Here is a 23,657-nt window from a genome sequence, read left to right on the forward strand (position 1 = left end):
AATCCCAAAGGTAAGTAGCAGCTTTAGGGGGAGGGTTTAGCGTTAGGTAAGGCTCTAATGGAGGAGGGTTAGGTTTAGGGTGCGTGATGTTAGGTTTAGGCACAGGAGGGGGGGGGGGTTAGGTACAGGGACCGGGGAGGGAGGTTTAGGATAGGGAGGGGGAGGGTTAGGATACCTACCATCAGGTGTAAGTATCATAACTCTGTCGGGATGCCGGTGTCGGGATTTTGACCACTGGGATCCCGAGCACCGGCATCCCGTACCCATCCCTTTTCATACAATCACAGCTCAGTAAAGAGATCTCTTCTCCTAGCCATAGTGGATAACATTTTCTCAACTAAGCCTGCACAGCATTTTTATACATTTCAAAAGCATAATGGGGTATCTCAATAATCACATTTGTGCACTCTTAAATTTACTTTGTGTAACTCTTTGTTCCACTTTACTTGGTTGTTTAAATCAACTACATTGTTTAGAGGGAAATAATGAACTAAAAAATAAATGAAGGCAACATATTAATCTTCAAGTCTTTAATTGCTGTCAAAATAATTAATAACAAGTGTATATTACCGCACAAAAAAAATATGCATCGTCTTTCTGCAACATATTGAATAGAAATATACACATACTATCCACACATATAAGTGCAAAACTAAAAATTCTATCGAGAAGATAATGGAGTCAGCAGTTGGGGCTTTTAGAAACAGAGAAGCAGTCCATTCACAGTAGGGCATGGAGGACACCCACTTAACAAGTTGCTGGAGTCAATATTACCATTGTGGCCAACAGTAAGATGTAAGGCTCTATTAGGTGGAATACATTTTTGCCACATGATAATACTGTACAAGTGGTGTCCTTTAAAAAGGTGCATTTCTTGATCAATGACTTTGGCAATAAAAATATGTTACCAAATGGTTATTTATATTTAAAAAAACAACAACATATGAAGCAAGATATTTTGTAGGATCTTGACATGCAAAGATAAATTATGAAGGACTGCACTGCTCAAACATAAAACTCATTACCATAAAGCAGCCTGGTTTAAAATGTTTGCATCAATTGATTTTCCATGATACTTTATGCTGTGACTGTTCTCAGCTAGCATTGAACTGCGTTGTATGTACATTGCAGCTTACAAGGCCTTCTGTTTGTTTACAAAGCAGTTTGCAGCGGTGTATATTAGGTGTTCCACTGTAGTAGAAGGCAAAACATACACCTAAAATGTAAATTAATATGCTATTTGACAAACTAACTCTGAAAAGCACATTTTGACACATGGTTCTAATATTTTCATGAACGTTACGTTAACAGAAAATTGCACTATTATGCTTTGGCATATTGCAAAAGAAAAAAATGTATGGAAATAGAATTCAATACGGGGCTACATCATTGTAATGCTTTGTCCGGTTCTAGAAACTAAGCACCTCCATTTTTTTCTCTGCCCAATCAGAAGAACAGTTACTGTAATCATTACCTCTACTACAGGAGGACGTTCTCCCACAGGGAAAATAAATACTGTAATAAGTTTGTTATATTACAAATCATAAAATGCCTGCTCCTAAAACACAGTTGATGAATACTACTCTTGTGGTAGACATTACCAGCAATGCACAAAGAAATTCAATTTAAAGTGCAAATATTCAGCTACTGAAACGGGGAAGCTGTCAAAACATTATCACAATTACATGAGAGGAGGGCAACTATCAAGCCGACTGAAGTGTGTATAAAGGTATACGATAGTAGAAGGGTCCCCTATTATACATCTTTATTAAGTGTTATTAGTCTAAAAACATCATGGACATGTTTGCAATAACTATGCAGATCAAACTAAATATCTGCACTTCTATTGTGACTTCTTGTCTGCTCAATACTTACATATACTAATGTGTAACATTACTATCTGTATATTCACTGTAAGAAAATAAGGAGTTTAAAAACAAAAAGAACAGCTGGGGCTATAGTCCAAGCCGAGTCTTGATTGGTAGTGAAAGAATTGTTCAAGGCATCTTGCAGAACAGACCAGGTCAAAACACATACTTCATATGTCTAACAGGAAAATATCTGATTGAAAGCCCCAAGAAGAATTATTACCATTGAAAGTGAAATGTAAACTTTAGGTGTGGCTTTTCATTGGCTTCTGAGGATAGTAATGTGGCTCTTTAACAAAAACTTGTCACCAAGTTCTAAATCGATCATTTTTTATTTGCTTATATATTACATCAAGCCATGTTGTACTATGTAGTGATTTTTGATCCTACAGTATTTGCTAAGGAAAGAGGCCATAATACTGTGAGCTGAAATCAATAGCTTGATCTGAGCTGTTAGAATATGCAATGCTGACTTCCTCTTCAACTCACAGCTGTCAATGTGAGAGGAGACTCAGGGACGCTGGCACAGAGCATGGGATCTATTTACAAAGCCATGGATGGCGATAAAGTACCAACCAACCAACTCCTGTCACTTTTCAAACACGGCCTGTGACATGGCAGTTGGGAGCGAATTGGCTGGTACTTTATTTCCGTTCACTTTATCGCCATCCAAGGCTTAGTAAATAGACCCCATAGTGTATTGTATAGCATGATCGAGTATATGCTCTCTCTCTGAGGAACAAGTTGTGCTTGTTACAAAGTGAACAAGGGGCTATATATAATAAACATATAAAAAGCCAGTGTAGGACCTGAAGACTTGGTCATGTTAAGCTTACAATACAATAAACTGGAGTGTCATTGTTAATCATCACACTAAGTAAATGGAGGTAGGGTTCAATAAATGTGAAGTGTACCATATCTTTATACATATATAATTTTTCGAGTTTCCCCGCCTGAGATTAAATACAAAACAGTAACAAAGCAAAAAAAAAAAAAATCCATGATACAACATGAAAAAATAATAATATTAACGAGTACTGAATAATACTCACTATTTCTTAGTCAAGTAACTTTGCCATGGGCATAAAAGCAACATAATATCGGTCTCATACAAACATGCACATCACATTTAGTTTAAACATACAATAAAAGAAACAGTGACTAAAGGAAAAAAAAAAAACACTAATAAAAAAAAGTCATCTTGTCTCTGTTTCAGTCATAGATGAATTAGTAGATTCCAAGTGACCTGAGTGAGTCTCTGTTGCCCCTGAGGACGATGTTGATGGAGTGCCTGTACAGACAGGTCTGTCACCTAATTTAGGGCTCTTGCACTCGGATCTTTGAAAGGTATTAGGGTCACATGATAAATCATCAGTGGAAAAATTTAGACTCCCCAATTTGGCTAAAGAGTGAGACCTCTTGAGAGGGGAAGACAGAGTTAGACCCGCTAGTCGCATCCGTGTTTCTATTTCCTGAGCCCTCTGTTTGACAAGTCCAGGCTTGCCACGAACGCTATGAATGCTGTCACTACTTGAACTGCGAGTGAGATTGGAACTCATGGAAGAGGATGTGGGTGTGTAGCAAATGGTCTTCAGGAAGTCTTTTGTACAGCTACTTATCAGATCCATTTTGCAATAGCTTGGAGTAGATGTCTTCTGAAACACTCCATCTGCCATGTCGGGCACGTCTACTTTTTCTATGATATCCTTTTGATCTCCAATAGACTCAATAGACTGTACTGAAAATTGCTGTGTAGCTACATCTTTAGAAATATCTGAATCTGTCTTGTCTAAGGTCATTTCTTTGAGGACAGAAGAGCCTTTGCTCTTGAATCGTTCCAATTCTTTGGTATGCTTTCTGACCAAGCCAGCTTTCTGGAGCTGAATTATGGATTCTTGGTGTTGCATCAAGTAACTATGCATAGCAGGCTTTTCTAAATCGCTGCTGAAAAAGAAATATTTTAGGTCTTTGGACTGTTTGGAATCTCTTTTAGAATCAGAGTCTTCACAGAACTCTGCTTGACCAATCTCTTCTGGCAACTTTACAGAACCACTGAAATTTTTACCAACAGCTTTTGAAGGTGTTGCACCAAAACCTTTTGAATCAGTCTGCAAAGGTGTTCCTTTACACAACTGGTGTCCATGCATTCTTTCCAATACTGCTGAAGTCATGTGCTGTAATAGTGCTGGTTGGCTGCATACTGTTGGAGCATCTGATAGGTCAGTAGCCTCCAGTTGCTGCCACTCCTCATGCGTATCAGAAGATATGGCAGTTGCTGGATACATACAGTCTGTACATGATGGGTAAGTTGGTTTGACCTTGCTCAGGATCCCAAAAATGGCATCTTCCTACAAAATCAAGGACAGTAGTTTGAGAACCATCATTTAGGGCTGTGTTAGTGAAAATGAAAAGGATCATCATACAAGAAAACCAGACACTCTGGACGTAATTTCCTGTAGTCATTGGGATTTTTAATCCTAATGTAGAAACAGCAGTAGATCCAGAATATAGGGACTATTTTCTAAATCTATAGGGTTAAATGTAATACCATGAGAGTTGCAGGAACCCTAGGAAAAGTTGGAGCCTCCACATAATGTGAGGCTGAAGAGCTCTTGTCCAAAGTCTATAAACATCTTATGTGAGGAGAGGGGCTACCATATGCACAAGGTAAGCCATAGCAAGACAATAGTGGTAATGCAGTCAGCAAAACTATTTACTTAGCATCATCTCTTAGCTTCATTAGAAATGATTCAATACTCCTTAGATCCTGTAGTAATCTGTACTCATGAATATGTGCTAAAGTCTCTTTCTATATACTGCAAATATAACTTTTATTAGGTATTCATTTTAAATGTTGAAAGAACACTAATGAAAAGAGTGTAGAAGTTGTACATAGCAACCAATCAGCATCTACCTGTCATTTTATAAAGTGCACTTGATAAATGCTTCCTCAATGCCAATTGGTTGCTATGGGAAACTTTTCCACTCTTATAACTACTTGATACTTCAACCCCATAGTGGTGAATAAAAATGAAGGCATTTGATGTGTCTCCTAAGTTTATGCCTTCAACAAATCATGAGATGTATACAAATGAAGATGTGTGTGTCATTATTTTCCCAATATTTCGGGGGATGAAACAGTAGATTTCATCATATTGTCACTGTAAGTGAAACATCAATATGAGTAGATTATAGGTTGATTAAGAAGATAATCAATTTATAATGATCAAAAGTCAAATATTGTGGGTATCCGAGTACCAATAAGGATGCTTATCTATTTATAACGCTGTGATGATCAGAAATAGACTTCCCAATAATATAATAACAGAGAAAAGAAGAACTCGATAATGCTGAGTGTCACAGTGTGACTATATGACAATCTAATTAGGGTGGTGTCTAAACGTCACAGAGTAAAAATGGTTCACTTTCCCCACAATGAGAGGATGATACAGAAAGATAATATATAGTTCAATCACTGCTGGAGGGTTCATTATTTGTGGCACTAGGCACCTATTACTATATAATTTATGTCTGTATAGGTATATCTCATGGAGGTACAATGCAGGGGCCATAGCATGCAGGCGCACACTCTAGGTACTAAGAACAATGATAGACAAAAAAATCCTGATAAACTCTGCAATTAACATGGAGTATAAGTAAGGTTCTTAGTACATGTTTGGCCAAAAATGTTTGTCTATCCAACTCGTCATGGTGAACTACTATATTTGTGTATATTTTGTACACTTGCACCCCACCCATCTGCCCTTAGGTGTTTTTTTTATCACCAGCCCAGGTTCCTGCATTTCTGTCTACATATTAGAATGGGCACTATTACAGGTAAGTCCTGGATAAATTTAGCGTATTTTGTTAGTATTAGGGATGTTAGGGACCCATCTTATGGGGTTCACCTTGACGAGGTGGATGGCAAACATTTTTGGCCACACATTTACTCCATGTTAATTGTAGAGTTTATCAGGATTTTTTTTCTATCATTGTTCTTAGCACCTAGAGTGTGCGCCTGCATTCTATGTTCCCTGCATTGTACTACAAGTCTCAGCATGGCTGCACCTCCTATTGTGTTTAAAATTGGGGTGTGCAGTTCAAGCCCCCCGCCCCCTTACACCCATATCTCATGAAGGTTACAGGTAATCCACCCAATGCCAGTATTACCCAAACCCATGACTTATTACTATTATTATTGTCATTATTAGTGTGATCTATGAAGGTTATTTCTATTTGTAGCAAACAGGATTTCAGTACTTACTGAACCAGAAAAATCAATTTCTCCGATTCCATGGAGAGACTGGAGTTACACTGGGGTATAGACGGTGGTGTGTGGAGCCTGGCACTTTAAATCTTGGTTGATTTGAGCTTTGCTCCTAACCCTCTATTCCCCACTTGTCTTCAAGTTAAGTTCAACCAAGCCCAAGTAGAGATTGAGAGGAGAGATGAAAGGAACAAAGGGAGGAAAACTCTAAGTGACTGAACACTGCACAATAACACAAGGCAACATACAACAGTCTGAACACAAACAGAAAACAATCAAATACAACAGCGCAGTTAGGTCATCCATTGTCCCCCATGGAATCTGAGAAATGGATTTTACTGGTAAGTACAAAAATGTTTCTTTTTCGTCTGGGCTGGGGGACACTGGACCATGGAGGTTGTAGGTGGGAAGGTGTGGATTTTTTCATGGCTGCTCTGCAACCCTGGTTTAGCTTAGGGATTTTTACCTTTATTTTTAATGTTATGTTTATTTTTACTATAGGTACTGTGCGCTGCTTATAGCAGCACACAGCTGGAGTGTAAAGTGGCGGGGAGAGCTACATCTAAGGGTTGATGGCGCTGAGCGCTTCCCACATTCCACACACTCGGTCTCTGAAGAGACCGTCTGGGCCCGGGGATAGCGCGCTGCTGTTACCTGGTAGAGGTGCAGGCAGTCAGCGTGGTCCTGGATGGCGGGCGCCATCTTGCCGGGTTTCTTGTCGGCGGCTCCTGTGGGGAGAGTGCAGACTACAGACTGACCGCAGGTAAGACCTACAGCAACACCACACTGGACATGCTGATCTTGGAAGCTATGCAGTGTTGGGCCTGGTTAGTAATTGGATGGGAGACCACCTGGGAATACCAGGTGCTGTAGGTAAATGCGGGTCAGTCAAAGTGCTTTCCCCACTGAGGGGAGTAGCACTTGAAGGAGACGCCTTAGGGCTTGCTCAGTATAGCAGGAGGAGGAGCCATGGACTGCTGGTCCCCCCCCCCCACCCGCTCTCCAGCGGCAGAATGGAGGACAGAGAAATCTCATGCTCCTTTCCGTCTGCGGGGTGCAGCTAAGTGTTTTACAGTTGATTCTTTTCTATGCCTGTTTGGGAGTTTTTGCAGTATTTATTGCCGCATGTGACATATGTATTTATAAAGTCTTTATTGTTTTTCTGGGCTGCCTGCCGCGGGTAGGGCAGGAAGAGGGAGCGCAAATGACGGACGAATTAAAGTCCACAAAGGGTCAGAACCCCACTATGACTATATTTACATTGCTATATTTATATATACACTATGCTGTGGGGCCTCTATATGTACACTATACTTGTAGGGCCTATGATGTACACTGTCACTAAATTTCCGTGTCTTGTGTTACTATGTCATAGTGACTGCCCATGTCACACTGTATTAGCTATAAATCAGAAAACTGTCCTGTTACAAGGTGCGGCACGGATGGTGTAAGGGTTAGCATTGCTGCCTCACCACAGTGTGGGTTATCTTCCCGCCACAACCCTAATTATCAGGAGTTGGTTGGAAGGGATATTGCTAGTAGGGCGCGGTGACGCACAGGCATCTGAGGTGCTGAGTCCGCCATGGTGAGCAAGCATAGGCTCCGGCTCTCAGCAGGTCCGTGGTTATCCTGGCAAAGTAGATTCTGCTCCAGGCACAGACTTTGGCAGGCTCTGCTGTGCAACGCACAGGTGGAGATTGTCCTGGGAGGAGTCTTCCTCCCACCAGGGCTTCATAAGCAGTTCTGCATAGGTAGAAACTTCCAAAGCCTCGGTCAGTCTCGAAGGGTGAGGACCCACTGTCCTCTTTTGAGTAATTGCTGCTGTGCGCCACTTTTTAGTGAGTATGGCTTCCCAAGCCTGGGCGACGGGAAGTAACTACTTCACCTTCGGCGATTCTCTCTCCAGTCTCATCAGGGAGGCCTAGGAGATGCCAGATTACGAGGTCATCATTCCTTGCACATTTGCTTCCAACGACTTAGGTGGAAGCACATCCCACTGTTCTCCCTGCGACAGACTTTTCGCTCAACGCATACAACATTTTTTAGGGATCTACTAGCTAACCCTTGGAGGGTTGTCTCCCGTCTATTCTCATATGTTCGGGGGACATGACTCTGGCTTGGCGAGCCTTGACATAATTGGTGTCTACTATGGTCACTTCGGCTGACGAACTTGTCCATAGAATTTACAATAGTTCGCTCTGGGATTCCCTACCGGTTGGGGGGGGGGCAATTTCCACGGGGCAGCACAGATGGTTCAGTGGTTAGCATTCCTGCCTCACAGCGCCGGGGCCGTGGGTTCGGGTCCCACTTTGGTCCTGGCTGTGTGGAGTTTGTATGTTCTCCCTGTGGTATTTTGGTTTTCTCACACACTCCAAATATCACTTGTCTAGAGACTCTGGGTCTCATTCAGACCCGGTCGCAAGCGCTGAGCGCTCACAAGTGGGTCGACGTTAAGGCCCTGCGCCCGCACTGCGCGCGCGCAAGCCCCGGAGCGAGAGAGAATTTCTCTCGCTTCGGAGCTCACTACAAAAGGGGCGGGTGTCTATGTTGATCGACGGCTCAACATAGACGCCTGCCGTTTTGTGGGCGTCCACACTGACATCAGCAGCGATGTCAGTGGGGAGCTTCCTGCTCGATCAGAGCAGGAAGCTCCCTGGGACTTGTGGTTGCCGAGACCCAACCTTAGGGTCTCGTCGCAAGCCCTGATGGTCTTGAGCATCGCGACCATCAACCTGGTCGGTTGCTAAAGCTGTGGGTGTTAACCCACAGCTTAGCTAGTGACCAGGAGGCCGCACTTGAAAAGTGAAGCGGCCGCCCTCATTCAGAGAGAGCGCTCGCTTCTAGCAACCGCCTCTGTGTGAGAAGCCATGCAAGACAGATAGCTGAGGGACTTTAGCTACAGCTGTCTGGGCTCGAAGGGCCCTTTTGGCACTTATACCAGAATGTTCCTTACAATATTTTCTGTTGGGTGGGAACGTTCTTTCTGTGCCAGTACTGGTTGCCATGTTCCCCACAGGTTCAGAAAAATATTTTTCTTCCGGCAGCGGTCCCCTCCAGCGGGGTCTGTTTTATCCAAGAGTACGCCACTCTTTTTTGTCTGCCAGAGTATTTTATGGTACCATCACCGTTTTGGAGTCAGGGTTCCAGGGTAGCCTTGTGCCTCATGAGGAATCTTTCATACCCAGTACAGGTGCAAATGGTGAGTTCAGCAACCACTGAGTGACATCTTGAGGCATCTGGGTGCTAGACAGTGTGGCTAGGATGCCACCATGAACCTCAGGGTCTGCTGCCAAGGCAGTGCTTTTGATTTCTCAACGTTGCTATTCCCCAGGTGTGGCATGGGGGCGTTGACTGAGCCATCGTTCCTATCCCCTCAACCAGTGTTTTTGTTCCAGTCCTTCCGCAGGCACAGAAATTCGTTTTCTGGTTCGATTGCTGGACGTTTTTTTTTCCGGCCGACATTGGATCCCACGGAGTGGGTAGTTCCATACAGAGCCTACAGCATGGAGGCCAACTCATACCCGCTCTGTGTATGGAACGCATACCCTCACTGTTTTGGGCAGGTCGTCTTTCTTCCTCAGTCATTGATCGAATCTGCCCAGTCTGGGCTTGTCCCTACCGTTCAGTGGAGCCCAGGCTCCTTGGGGTTTGCATCAGACTATGGGCGGTGATACCACACATATTCCATTGAAGGTATAACAACTAGGCTCTTTTTGGGTTTCAGTTTGTGGCGGATATTTGGGCGTCACAGTTACGAACCTTCCTAGGTCACTGGTTTCACGACATCGCAGGGCCTCCCCTGTTTTCTTGTTGGTGCCTTCAGCTCTGAAAGTGATCTTCGACATTTCTCTTCAGCTGGGTTTTGTCGCTTGGGGTGGCCAGTGCACGACCCTTACTGACCTTGATCTCATCCGTTCCGTGGGTGGCTTGTCCATCGCTCTTGCGGACATTTGCTTTTTGATCATGAGACTCTCAACTTAGTGACCATTCATTGGAGTAGGGTCACTCGCGGGAGTTCCATTGGGTACGTCTCCTGCCTTGTTGGGGTTGCTAGGCACCCCTCTAGTCTAGGTTGCTGGTGCGTCCGACCGCGCTCCTCACTCTCATTCGGTGACTGCTTTCCGGTATTCTCCTCTAGGTCCATTCCTGGGTCCCTCCTGGATGGGTTTGTGGTACCCACGGACATAAGTCTCCTGGACTATGGGGCCGTGACGTTGCCTTTATGACTCTAGGGCAGTTGGGTAGCCGTCCTGAGCACTGAGCCATTTTTTCCGCCTCTCTTGGGGGCTGGCAGGTTTGCAGTTGGTCTAACAACTGCACAGTGGCAAATGTAAGTCATCCGGGGGGGCCTAGAGCGCTGACACTCAGCAGTAATAATACCTGTAATGTGATAGGGGACAGCAGACTTCCTCTCAGGGCAGTGGTCTCGCTATTCAGTGGTCTCTCAGGCGTTCGTTGGTTAGGTCTTCAGCGAGAGGATCTTAGGGCCTCTCGGCACATCTTCAAGACTTCACAGGGTTGTCTGTGAACAGGGTATCTGATGGTTCTGCAGAGAATGCATTGACTGTTCCGTGCAGGTTTCGGCTAGCGAGTCGGTTCTGCCGTCCCCACTGTTACCTACGGTTCTCCAGGCCCGTAAAGCCTTCCCGTATACGGGTAATCCTGGAGGCTCCATGCTGGCTCCACTGTCATGATGTGGGGCCATTCTCAGGCAGTCGGTATGTCCTGGATTGGGTCTTCCACTTCACCAGTCTTGCTGCTACATGGTTCATTGTTTCTACACAGGGACCTTCCTCCGTTGGTATTCCCGATAAGCCTTTTGTGACCAGGGGTTGGAAAGCTTAAGTCTCTCGTTTCCTCTGAATTGGGAAACTGTTTTTGGTAGGGGTGGATTACAAGTTTTCACTTTTCACATTCCTTCGCGGGGATTTGGAGGCCAGTTGACTACTACTTTTTGTGATTATGCTGGCCTTGGCCCGGTCACTTTAATTCAGGCGACGTTTGGCCTTTCTTCCGAAGGTCCAATTCCTTGTTATTAGGTATGTTGCGTATTCAGACACGGTTTCATACGCAAGTGGGGCCGTGGACTCTGGCTTTGGTCCTGTCGGCTCTCACACAGGCGGCATGGGTGTTGGAGCGTTCAGCTGATCTTTGGTTAGTTGCTTCTGAGCTGGTCTTCCTTATGGCTATTGCCTTCAGTTGGCATGGTTTCGTGTTGGCATTCCCAAGTCACTTCCAGGAGGATGGGGCCGTGCTATGTACACTTTTTTTTTTACACAAGCCGACTCTTGTTTCGGCCTTTCTTCCAACAGGAGGTTGTCTTTCTGATCTTTTGTCCTTCAGCGACATCCTGGGACTAGGGTGAGGTGGCTGTGCTAGCTGGGCCGTACGCCACACTGTTCTCTGCGGCTGCTTTTGTAGCGCATTAGGGGGTTGACCAGCTACTCAGCAGACCCTTGCGTATTGGATCCACTTGGGCATCACTCATGCCTCTTCTGGAACGGGGTGACCGCTACCAGACCGGGTGTCAGAACCTTTTGCCAGGGCATCTGTTTTCTGAGGGGCAGTGCGACACAAGACCAGCAGCACAGTCCGTTGTACAGTTCTCTGGTCTCCTGTCTGCATGTTTACTCATCTTTTAGCGTTCAGGTTTCTTGCCTCTGGTGGCACCCTCTGGGGTCATACAGTTCTCCGGTCAGGCAGCCTGAGCGTTCCCTCCCATGGGGGCGGCTTTTGAACATCCCCATGGTCCAGTGTCTCCCAGCCCAGACGAAAGAGAAGAGAGGATTTTTGGTTACTTACCGTTGAATCCTTTTCTCTGAGTCAGCTGGGGGACACTGCGTTCCCTCCCTCACGCTCAGCTGTATTGAGTATGAGTTATGATTTGGGTCGTATTTGACCGTCAATTTAATTTTTATGTGTGACAGTGTCACTGAGGATAGTTTCTCCTTACCAGGCACTTTTGAAGTTGTACTGAAGTCAGGGGTTGCAGAGGGGAGGAGTTATAGATTTCAGTGTTAGTGCCAAATCCACGCCTTCTCACCTACAACCTCAAGGTCCAGTGTCTTCCGGCCTGACTCAGAGGAAAGGATTCTCCTTCATCCACTGGGAGACACTGGCGTTACATCGCAGATGTCCCAAAGCAGTCCTCACGGGATGCAGCGAGTATAGGCAGGACAAAGCACCCTATTCCCAAAACTAGCCTCCATAAACACAAACGTGTCAAAACAATAGTTTTACAAAAGTCTACACGGAAGATCAGGTGGCAGTCCGTCACAGCTAAGCATCAGAGGCCCCAAGATGCCCAGCCCAAGAGGCGCCCACTGACTGAGTGGAATGAGCTAAAAATCTGGCAGGCACTAACCGACCCTGAGAGATTACTACTCTGATCCGCCAGGATACAGTTTTCTTTGAAGCCGGCCCAACCCACTTGGGAATCATAGATGATAAGTCATCAGTTTTTCGTAGGTCCAAAGTACAGGAAACCTACAACCAATGGGCCCAGACCACATGAAAACTTTCAGGACAGCTGCCCCTTATCAGGGAGCGATCCCGCATTGCCCTTTCCGGACATTTTGTGAAAGGGTAGGGACAATACAGGAGTATTATTAAAACAGACAACCCACGCAGAGTAAGGTTACGAATATAGCAAACAGAATAAAAGTGCAGCAAATGACATACTGATGACAGAAGTGCACTACATAGCAGCTCCTTTAAACCTAAATAGCAGACACTGATCTACCTATGACAGGATTCTCAGTAGTATAGGACAAAGACACCATAAATCCCAGCAGAGACTTAGGCCAGTATCCTACTACCCGCGGTAAATTACTGTAGCGAATTGCCTCGCCCGGGGCTATCCAATTAGCCCTAGTGTTGGCACTTATCGGAGGCAGACAAAACCAAATCCGTGATAAGAAGCCATTTTTCCCTCGATTGCTGCAGTAACAATACATAGGTCTGTGACCTTTCGCAGATCCTGTGTGTTTTCGGACGTAAAAAATTAGGTTTAATTGGATACCACGAAAAAAAAATTAGTCGAAAAACACCCATAAAATGGTGAAAATACCCCGTTTTTTGCGTCAGAAATTTTTTCTCTGCTAATATAGTAACTAACAGTCTTGCAGAAATTACAAGTCCCTTGCTGGCTGGCTACCTAATAGGCACACTATAATAAGTAGAAATGCATTCTATCATTATCCAATACAACTCACAACACCAGCACCATAAAGGAGGAGTTGTGGCCAGGCACAGTGTCTCCATGGTGAAGCTCTGCTGTAGTGAGGGCTGAAGCATGTTGCTGCTTCTGCTTTGCATGTTGGAAGATGGCAGTCAGTCTGCATTCAAACATGCACCATGGAGGAGAGGGCAGACCAGTCCTTCCCTCTTAGGGTTAACAGTCAGGCTGCATCTCCAATTGGAGCCTCTCTGTCACTGAAGAGGTCCCAGAGCAGTCATTAAGTGAGGCCTACTGAGATAGAGGTCTATGCTAAGCCCCCCCCATCTCTCCAGCTGCAGCTCTGCCTGAATGTATTAATTGCTGCTGCTCTGTGGCAGGCCACTTCTGTCCTGATTGGGACTTAGGCATGTTGTGGTGGAGGACAGATTATACTTACCGCCGCATTTTCCTTCCCGTGCGCCATCGACCCGCAGTGTTGGAGGACACTGGGCTCAGGTCCCCAGACACACTTTTCTGATTGATCTTTGTACAATTTATATCTCTACAGAGAGCCATATGCATATATTATATCATCCTTTATTTATATGGCGCCACAAGTGTTCCACAGCGCATTACATAGTACATAAACAAACAATACAATGCCGAACAAGGTTTATATACATTGCTACATTAGCGATCATAACACTCAAATAAGCAACAGGGTGTGTTAGGTGCTCTAGTGGGGAGTAAGGAGTAGATGAAAGTATAAGAAGAAGCACAAGAGGGTAGAGGGCCCTGCTCGTGAGAGCTTACATTCTATCCCAATCTCTTTATTAGAATGGATACTATGCATTTATCACAAGTGTTCCTGTCCCCTACACACAGTTCAGACAGCCATAGTATGTGCTTAAGCAATATTTGTAGGAATGCAATCTATATTGACTATATTCCCAATACAGGTAATCCTTACTGTATGTCAGGCATGTCAAATTTATGAATTGCCGGACACTATATGGTAGACTCCATAGACTCAGAGCCACCTTTAATTCAATACAATGTAATGAATACAGAAAATAACAGTCTACAAATTATTTGCCACGATACCTGTGTAATACAGAGGGCCTGATTCAGAGCCGGACGCTATTTGCGAACGGTCGTCCTGAAAAAGGGGCCGGCTATTTAAATTGAGCGCTCGCTCTTTGCGGTCTGTTGACGCCTCTATGTCTGAGCGAGTGAACGAAACATGCGCTCGCTACTTTGTAAAGACGCCCCCCCGGCCGTTCGCATCATACGTCATCTCCGCTATTTATTAGATTAATCGAGTACATCGAAAGGCGTCTGAACTGCTCGCAGTGCTTGTGGTAGGTTTTACTTCCCGCAATCACTGCGAGCACAGGCTAAGAGACAACCAAGTGACGTGGTCGATGACACTCCCTTACTAATTATGCACTCCCATTAAACGCCCGTTTTGACCGTTTGGCACGCCTGCGTTCGGATCTCCACTCCCCGTTTTCAAGCACCTTCCCCTGTTACCACCCACAAACACCTCACTTTGTCACTCAAATTAGCAGGCCCTCGCTGTTTTGCGAGCGCACGATTTCCGACCACAATGGTTGGCGCATGCGCATTACGACCCATACGCATGCGCAGATGTGCGAACATCGCTCGGAGTGAGCGAGTGGCCGCTTACGAGCGGCTCTGAATCAGTCCCAGTGTACACTATCCACTGCCTTGCATCGATTGGCAGCAGCTGCAGCATGCATAAGGTTGAGGAGCTAAGAAGCAGCCCAACAAAGTTTCCAAACACATTCTGAGTGAGGAGAGCCCCAAAAGTGAGATGCAGTGGCACTGTAGCATAATGTGAACTGGGGACACTGTGTGGAATAATGTTAAATGGAGGCACATTACTTTAAAGCATATTAAGTCTTCTGTATTTAAATTTGTTACTGAATGCTCATCTGAACACACTTTTGGTGGCAGGAAGGTGCAGTAGATCATGGTAAATTTTGACACATGAAAGTATCTCACAACCTATGTGAAGTGGAACATGTGGATTTGATCTTTTATTAGCAAATGTTGGGGCTTTGTGTGTTTCCACTGGCAATATATAGTCCAACTACAAAATGCAGCTATAACTCTACTGTGTGGCAAAGTATGTTACAGTAAGTCCCTGGGGATGATTCTGTGCGATGGCCACAATGTAATTCCAGATTGGACCAATAACATTGCGGAGTTTGCCACAAGCCACATAGATGTGCACAGGAAAATCATTGATGTTGGGCTGCTGTATACAGTATTGTGCACATCCGCACATCGCAGCATTCAATCACCCCACTGTGCTTTCTTTACATCATTACAGATATAATTTTTTAAAATCAGCAGTTTTACAAATGCAAATATTTAGGCTGTTAAAGTGACTTATCTGACTCTGTCCTATATTGTAAAAGTTATTATTAGCTTCCATATTATGCAACGCCTACCTCATTGTCTATGGGACAGCTTCTTTTGCTGCTGCTGTTGCTGGAAAATTCCTTGCTAGCACGCTGGTCCTCTCTATTATACCCCATGGGTGCAGCCAGATTCCTCTTCTCACTTTCTGGCGAGGTTTGGTCATCTTCAAGGCTCTTTGGCTTTACAGTTTCTTCAAAATCCAACTTCTTTCTCACTTCCTGTATCCTAAAATCACAATCTTTTGCTATTGGTAAAGATTCCTTGTTGCTACAGTTTTTCTCTTTGGCTTTTATTGTGTAATATGGCTCTGGGAATGGGGACTCTCCCAGTAGGGCATCTCTCTCCAAGTCTTCCACTTGAAGCACCACATTTGGTGGCTCAATTAGTTCATGAGGCTCTGTAAGATGCCTGAAACATTGACTTTCAGGCAAGACTTGATCGTCCACATCTTCCTCATTTAACCTGTATGAAAGCTCTGATTCCAGGTTATGTGGCTTAAAAGGGGCATCTAACTCAGTTTGCGGCATTCCACACTCCACATGCTGCCTCCACAGTTTGTTGTGTCGTTGTTTACTAAAAGACAAAATCATCATTTATAAGGTGCAGTTTGTTACATTAATGAACTGTACAAACTGCAGACCTGGGGTGATTATTAATGTCTGTAAATGGAATCCACCAGAAAAGCAATCTGTAAATAGCTTTGAGATTTGTAGACACACCAGAAAGCGTACATGGGTGACAAAGTGAAATGTTCCTTCAAAGTGCAACCTACCACCACTTTAAAACTTGATTTATTCTCTTAAAATACTGCTCTGTTCATAGAGTCCCACAATTTCTTGTGCTTCTCTATAATGAACCATAACTAAGAGTGTGACAATACAAAATTGGCGATTATAATTTGTAAATGATCCTTAATGTGCTCCATTTTCAAATAACCAGTTAAGATTTTATTATAAATTGCATATTCTCCACTGAGGGGAATAATTAGTAGCATGGTACAAAGTACAAACGTTATATGAAGTTCTGTATCCCATAACAACCAATGACTTCTCACTTTAAAGCAGAGGTCCTCAAACGTTCTTCAATCACAGCGCCCTAGAGTATCAGCAAAGTTTCCACAACAGCCCTAGGCCGAAAGTTTTTTATTGGACATTCAGCAACACTTACACAATGAGGTAAATTGTGCTTACATGTCACCTTTAGTTTCAGTTATGTGGTGGAGGACAGGGTAGCGCTTCTGTTAGTACACATTTTATGATTGGTAGCCACCAGTGCTGGTAATTCCCATCATATTGATCATACTGGATCATCAACCCTTGGCACCCACATAAGTGCCCTTCAGCACCTCAGGGTGCCAGTTTAGGAACTACTGCATTAAAGCCTTCTACTATACTCAAAATAATGAAGATAATACTCTATTGCTCTCTATAGCAGCATATTTTCTTCTGGCACTATTTTACTAAAGGTATAATCTATTAATATTTTAATAACATATTTTACATTACCACAGAGTTATACATTTAATTCATATTCCCAATGTCGGTTGGACTGTGCTGACTTTTGTGGCTTCCTTTGGTCTGTGGCATTTCTAGCATATATCTGAAGAAGAGATTACAGAGTGTGCTAGTGCATGTTTTACAGATCTTCTAGCTGGAGTGCAGGTGTACTAATTGACAAAAAAAACAGATCTACAGGTGGCAGGGCTAGATTCTAAGTGGGGTGGCAGGCGCGGTCACCCCGGGGCCCCCATACATAGGTACCCTCCCACACAGGAGGCCAGAACAATTCACTGCCTTCACTCCGGCTTAGCTGTTCCATATACAGTGGGCAACACAGAGCTCACCGCCCTGTTGTCTCAATAGATGATGACATCTCATGAGAGTGTGTGTGCGTGTTTCAGAGGCTGTCCCGGTACTGGAGTCCCATAGAGTTGCTACTCCAGTGCTGCTGGTTATATATGCCCATAGCTGAACTGAATCCCAGAGCCAGCGACATCAAGAGAAGGGGATCACCATCATCATCTGCTCCTCAGTGTGGGCCAGATTTTAAGCCAGGTAAATAAATAAAAGGGCCCAGAAATATATATATACGAGAGGGTTAATATCACTTGTGAGAGCGCTTGATCATCTGTACAGCCGCTGCCGAATGCCTGCATACTTTTCAGCACAGAGGACTTTTGATACCCGGACGGAGGCGAGCAAATACGGAGGGAAGGACCCGGTGACATCAGCGGCCGATATATAATCTACACCGCAGTCTCCCCTATAACCGGAGGAAACACAGCAAGTAGCGGAGCACTGCCCATACTTGCAAGCTACCCAGGGAATCAGGTGTGGTGTGAGACAAGCCGAGCGGAGTTACCACTGCAAAACCTCTGCCTCTGAATCAATATGTGCTGACAGACAGGTAAGAGGATTAAAGCATTCATTTACCTGCTGGTGAACAGATTAGCTATATCTTCTGACTATATAAGAATGCTGTTTCATATATAAATGGATTATATATAAAAACTCTCTTGGACTTATTCAAATTGTATGAGAACTAATATATCCACAAGCGGTAATATTATAAATCTAATGGCCCATTATTCATCGGCTTTTTAAGCAAATTTTAAATATAGTGATGTGATTAATATTTTTTGTGTGTTGTAAAGAGAGTTATAGATTTTATTAAATAATGAGAGTTACGGTAGACTTATCTTGGTTAACTCTCTTTCTGCGAAGTCCACAGGGAGACAATGGGGTGTAGATGGTGGATAGGAGGACCGGACACCAACTGCAAAGCTTTTCAATCCCTGGATGCTCGGATCCTTCCCCCTATACCCCACCCACAGCCTGAAGCAATTCAGTTTTGTCAACAAGTCCAAGGCAGGAGCAAGATAGGACAGAAGGAAGACTGGTACACGGAAGAATCACACTCTCACAAAACTAGAGAAGGAAACCAGTGACCAAGAGAAGAAACCCATAGAAGCCGGGTGTGGACCCTAAGGACTTCAAAGAAAGAGCGTTAACCAAGGTAAGTCTACCATAACTCTCCTTTTCTTCTTCAGGGTCCATAGGGCTCCACAGGGAGACAATGGGGATGTCCCAAAGCAGTTGTTCAAGGTTGGGGACGCTCCTGAGCTGAGTGGAGAATCCGGCATCCAAATGAAGCATCTTGAGAGGTAAAGTAATCAAAAGCATAGAACCTAAGAAAGGTGTGGACAGAAGACCACGTGGCCGCCTTGCATAGTAGTTCAGCACAGTGAGTAGAATTGGCAGATACGGTAGCCGGCACAGGAAGGCTAGCCTGCGTATAAGCTTGTGAGATAGTCATGCAAAGCCATCTGGCCAACGTCTGTTTGTTACCTGGCCAGCCTTTCATGTGGAATCCATATCGGACAAAGAGATAATCCATTTTCCTGATGGAACCAGTATGGTCCACATAGATCCTCGGAGCACGGACCACATCCAAGGAAGCCTCACCTGCCAAGAGGTCTGGAGATTAAAAGGCCGGAAAGACAAATTCCTCGTTAATGTGGAAACGAGAGACTACCTTGGGATGGAAGCCTGGGCGAGTTCGAAGAACAGCCCTGTCCTGATGAAAGATCAGAAATGGGGAGTGCCCCCAAGTCTGACACCCTACGGGCAGAGGCAATAGCCAGAAGAAAGTCTTCGCAGTGAGCCATTTGACGCCTACTGAGTCCAGGGGTTCAAATGGAGGTCCCTGTACTGCCTGGAGAACGACTAACAATCCCACGGAGACACAGGAGGGACAAAGGGAGGTTTTATACGGATGACACCTTGAAGGAAGGTGTGAACTTCCGGCAGTGGAGCAATTCTGCGCTGGAACCAGATGGATAGAGCAGAGACGTGTACTTTCAGAGAGGCCAGGTGGAGTCCGACATTCCATCCAGCTTGAAGAAAGGCAAGGATTCTAGAAACCCGAAACACCTGAGGGTCAAAGCTTCTGGTAGCACACAACTGAAAGTATGTATGCTACACCCGGAGATAGATCCAGGCGGAGCATGGTCTGGACCATAGAGCGAGAAAACCCTTAGGACCTTAGAAGGGATGTCTCAGGAGGCGGAGACAGGCGGGCCAGGTCCGGATGTAGACAGGGAGCCTGAGACAACAGGTCAGGCCATTGAGGAAGTTGGAGAGAAGCATCTATGGAGAGACTTTGAAGATCGGAGTACCAATGGTGCCTGGGCCAAGCTGGAGCTACCAACAGGACCATGCCCCCTTCTTGCTTGAATTTCCGAAGGACCCGAGGAAGAAGGGACACTGGAGGGAAGATGTACGCCAAATGGAAGGTCCACTTCACAGACAAGGCGTCCACGAAGGCTGCTTCAGGGACCTTTTGTCCTGGACCTGTACACTGGAAGCTTGTGGCTGTGTCTTGAGGCCATGAGGTCCACGTCCAGTAGACCCCATTTGTCCACCAGGAGCTGAAAATCGTCTGGGTGTAGAGACCACTTCCCGGCATGCACATCGTGATGGCTGAGGAAATCCGGGATGAACACCGCGGAGATGGCTGGGAGATGCCGCTCGGCCCATGTGAGAATGCGTGACACTTCTGCCATTGCTTACCAACTTTGAGTGCCTCCTTGGTGATTGAGGTATGCCACTGTCGTGGCATTGTCGGACTGTATATGTACTGGTCTGCCCTACAGAATGTCCTGAGTCAGAGTGAGAGCTCTGTAGATGGCTCAGAGTTCTAGGACGTTGACTGGTACGATCTCCTCGACGGGAGTCCAGCGTCCCTGGAAGGAGTGCTGGCCGGTTACTGCGCCCCACCCTCGGAGGCTTGCATCCGTGGTGAGGAGCACCTAATCCGGGATCCAGAAGGGGCGACCCTTGTTTAGGTGAGACGTCTGTAACCACCAGGAGAGGGATAGATGCACTTCCGGAGATAGGACCATCGTCTGGGATCTGATCAGATGGGGCAGCCCATTCCACCTGGAGAGCATTAGGTGTTGAATGGGCCTGGAGTGAAACTGAGCGAACTCCACCATGTCGAAGGTGGATACCACGGACCCCAAGGTCTGCATTGCTGAGTGAATTGACACTTGGTGACTATGAAGTAACCTGCGCGCACTCTGCTGCAGTGCTGAGATTTTGTCTTCTGTCAGGAAGATTCTCTGAACTAGAGAACCCAGAAGGACCCCTAGATGAACCATCCTTTGAGAAGGGGTCAGGGAAGACTTTTTCCAGTTATCAACCAGCCGTGTTCCTGTAGAAAGGCAATGGTTAACTGAAGATAGTGGTGAAGGACCTCAGGAGAGAGTATGCTAACAGCAATAGGTTGTCCAGATATGGAAGTAGTCTGACCCCCTGACAAATAAGTTTGGCCGCCATGATCTTGGAAAGGACCCACAGAGCTGTAGAAAGCCAAAAAGGCAGAGCCTGAATTGGAAATGTTGCTGTAGGACAGGAAACCGGAGATATCTCTGATGAGCAGATGCTATAGGTACATGTAGGTAAGTGTCCTGAATGTCCACAGAAACCACAGCTAGGACAATGAACAGGAGGATTTCCATACGAAATCTAGGTACCCTGATAAATTTGTTCAGAGACTTGAGGTTGAGGATAGTCCGATGAGGCCCATTGGGCTTCTGAACTAAGAACAGGGTGGAAATCCTGTGAGGCCAGGACTGGCATTACCACTGAGTGCAGCAGGGACTGAATGGCAGTCTGGAGGAGCAGTACTTTGCTCGGGTCCGATGGAGGGCCTGCGTAAAACAACTGCTGGCGGGCAGTCTCAGGAATGAGAGGGTGTACCCATGAGAGACCACTTCTTGTACCCAGGCGTCTGTTGTAATCTGACAACAGAGCTGGGTGAACTGAATGAGTCGTGCGATCCCCCAGGGAAATCTCGAAAAGGATGAAATCCTAGGCCTTGATGCAGAGGGCAGGAAAGCCGTCTTAGAAGCTGCCAAGGTAGTAACAATTATGTCTAACTCTGGGCTAAACAGGATCTCTCCAGTGTGGGGCAGAGATTCCAAGACTTTCTTCGATTTGTGTCAGCCTTCCCATGAACGAAGCCAAATGATACGGCGGGCTACTAACAAAGTAGCAGATGCCTTGGAAGCTAGGAGGCCAATATCCTGAGCCACTTCTCTCAAATAGGAGGCTGCATTCCTGATGTGCGAGATGTAGGACAACTGTTCCTGAGAAGCGTCAGAGGGAAATGTGTCCTCTAAAACATCTGCCCAGCTCTCAACGGCCGTTGCTGTGGCTATTGCTGGACGAGTAATAGCTCCTGTAACAGAATACACAGACTTGAGGCAAGCTTCAATCCTTCTATCCGTCGTGTCCTTAAGGGAGGAAGCCGTAGGGATAGGTAAGGTGGAGCTTTTAGCCATCCGTATCACGTGGGACTCTACCGCTGGGGCGAGCTCCCATTTAGCACAATCAGTTGCTGGAATAGGATAAAGAGAGACCAGGCGTTTTGGCACTGAAAACTTTTTATCCGGCGTATGCCATGCCTCGTTCATGAGCTCAGAAAGTTGAGTGAAGAAATTCTGCTAATATCACTTTCTGTTGCTTAAAGAGAGGCTCCTTTGCTTTAGGAGCTGGCTCAGCGTCTTCTATTTGCAGAATTGATTTTACAGCCCTTATTAGTGCAGGTGCATTCCCTTTTGGACTGAAGCTCCTCCTCCCCTGAGGGGGACTCATGGCCTGATTCAGACCCGCTCGCTAAGATGCATACTCTCGCTGCTGCCGATGGTATGCCGTGTGTATGCATTGTGCGCATGCATCGCAGTGCGCATGTGCATACCTTAGCGAAAGTTCACAATGCATTTGCTCGCTGCACATAGACAGCCCAGCAGAGTGAGTGACAGGGGAAGCAGTTTGTAGGTGGTAACAGGGGCTGGCCATTAAAAACGGGTGAGTGGAGGTGCAAACGCAGGCGTGCCTGAGCATCTCAATGGCGTTTTAGAGGTGTGCATAATTATAAGACAGCATCATAGTACACGTCACCTGGCTTGTTTTTACACTGAAGTGCTCGCAGTGTTTGTGGCAGGGTATGGTCCGCTAGCATCCGATGTACTGATGGTTGCATACACTTCCTGGACATGACGTGCACAAGTGGGCATCTTAAGACAGGCTGGTGGGTGTATGCATACACTATGTGATCGCTCTCTAAGAAATACTGGGCGTGCTAATGCATTGCTGTGCGGTAGCACTGCCTATGCAATTTGCATACACTACGTGCGAGCGGCTCTGAATCAGGCCCTTAGTGAGAGAGAGATCTGAGTCTTCTGCCTCCCCAGATGATACCTCAGAATCTTAGATCTGTGTGGACTGTGATGATAGCACAGCATGTTTAGTATTTTTACAGGATAAGGGCCTCTCATTATGCAACACATGTTGAAATGCTGAAGAAATAGCTGCTAGACTCTGCACTGAGGTAGAGAGCATGTCAACACATAGGGAGGCATAACTGGTATAGCAGGGTGTACTTGTTGTGGTAAATCCATCGGGGGAGCCACGGCAGGGACTGTTAGGTGGACCGCAATCTTTGCCAACACCTGTGAAAAGGAAACCCAAGGGGGTTCCTGAGCAGGCGCAGGAGGGGCGACTAGCCTGGGCTAGTATAACAAGATGCACATAGACCATCTTAATTAAATCCTCCTGGGTTAGTCCAGCTGAGCAGAACGTGCAGGAGACCAATGTAGGAGCAGCAGCCTGCTTGTTAGCCTTGCCTTTGCTAGACATAGCTGCAAGGACAGTATAGCACACAATTTGGCACTGAGCAGTATGCAACTAACAGTGTGTGACAGGCAGCCTTCACAAATACAGGTAGATGTGAAGACAAGTGAACCCCCTTTATACACCAGTATTACAGGGTTATAGTGAAAAAAGGGGAAAGGTATAAGATGACAGTATGAGACAAAAAAACAGGCAGCAGAACTAGAACTAGTCAC

General features: G+C 45.6%; 1 protein-coding gene across 4 annotated transcripts in view; it reads right to left on the reverse strand.

The window, feature by feature from the left end:
• Positions 1 to 542: 542 nt before the first annotated feature.
• SSH1 (slingshot protein phosphatase 1) overlaps positions 543 to 23,657 on the reverse strand; it is an 80,541-nt gene continuing 57,426 nt past the window's right edge. For all 4 annotated transcript variants that reach the window (XM_088457251.1, XM_088457250.1, XM_088457252.1 and 1 more), the window contains 2 exons: positions 15,775 to 16,318; positions 543 to 4,216 (listed from right to left, as the gene is read on the reverse strand). In XM_088457251.1, the coding sequence (XP_088313377.1) occupies positions 3,065 to 4,216; positions 15,775 to 16,318 (1,696 nt within the window). In that variant the 3' untranslated portion in view covers positions 543 to 3,064. The remainder of the gene's footprint in view (positions 4,217 to 15,774; positions 16,319 to 23,657) is intronic.

This window comes from Taudactylus pleione, unplaced genomic scaffold, assembly GCF_031769625.1.
Source record: "Taudactylus pleione unplaced genomic scaffold, aTauple2 ptg000749l, whole genome shotgun sequence".
NCBI classification, from domain to species: domain Eukaryota; kingdom Metazoa; phylum Chordata; class Amphibia; order Anura; family Myobatrachidae; genus Taudactylus; species Taudactylus pleione.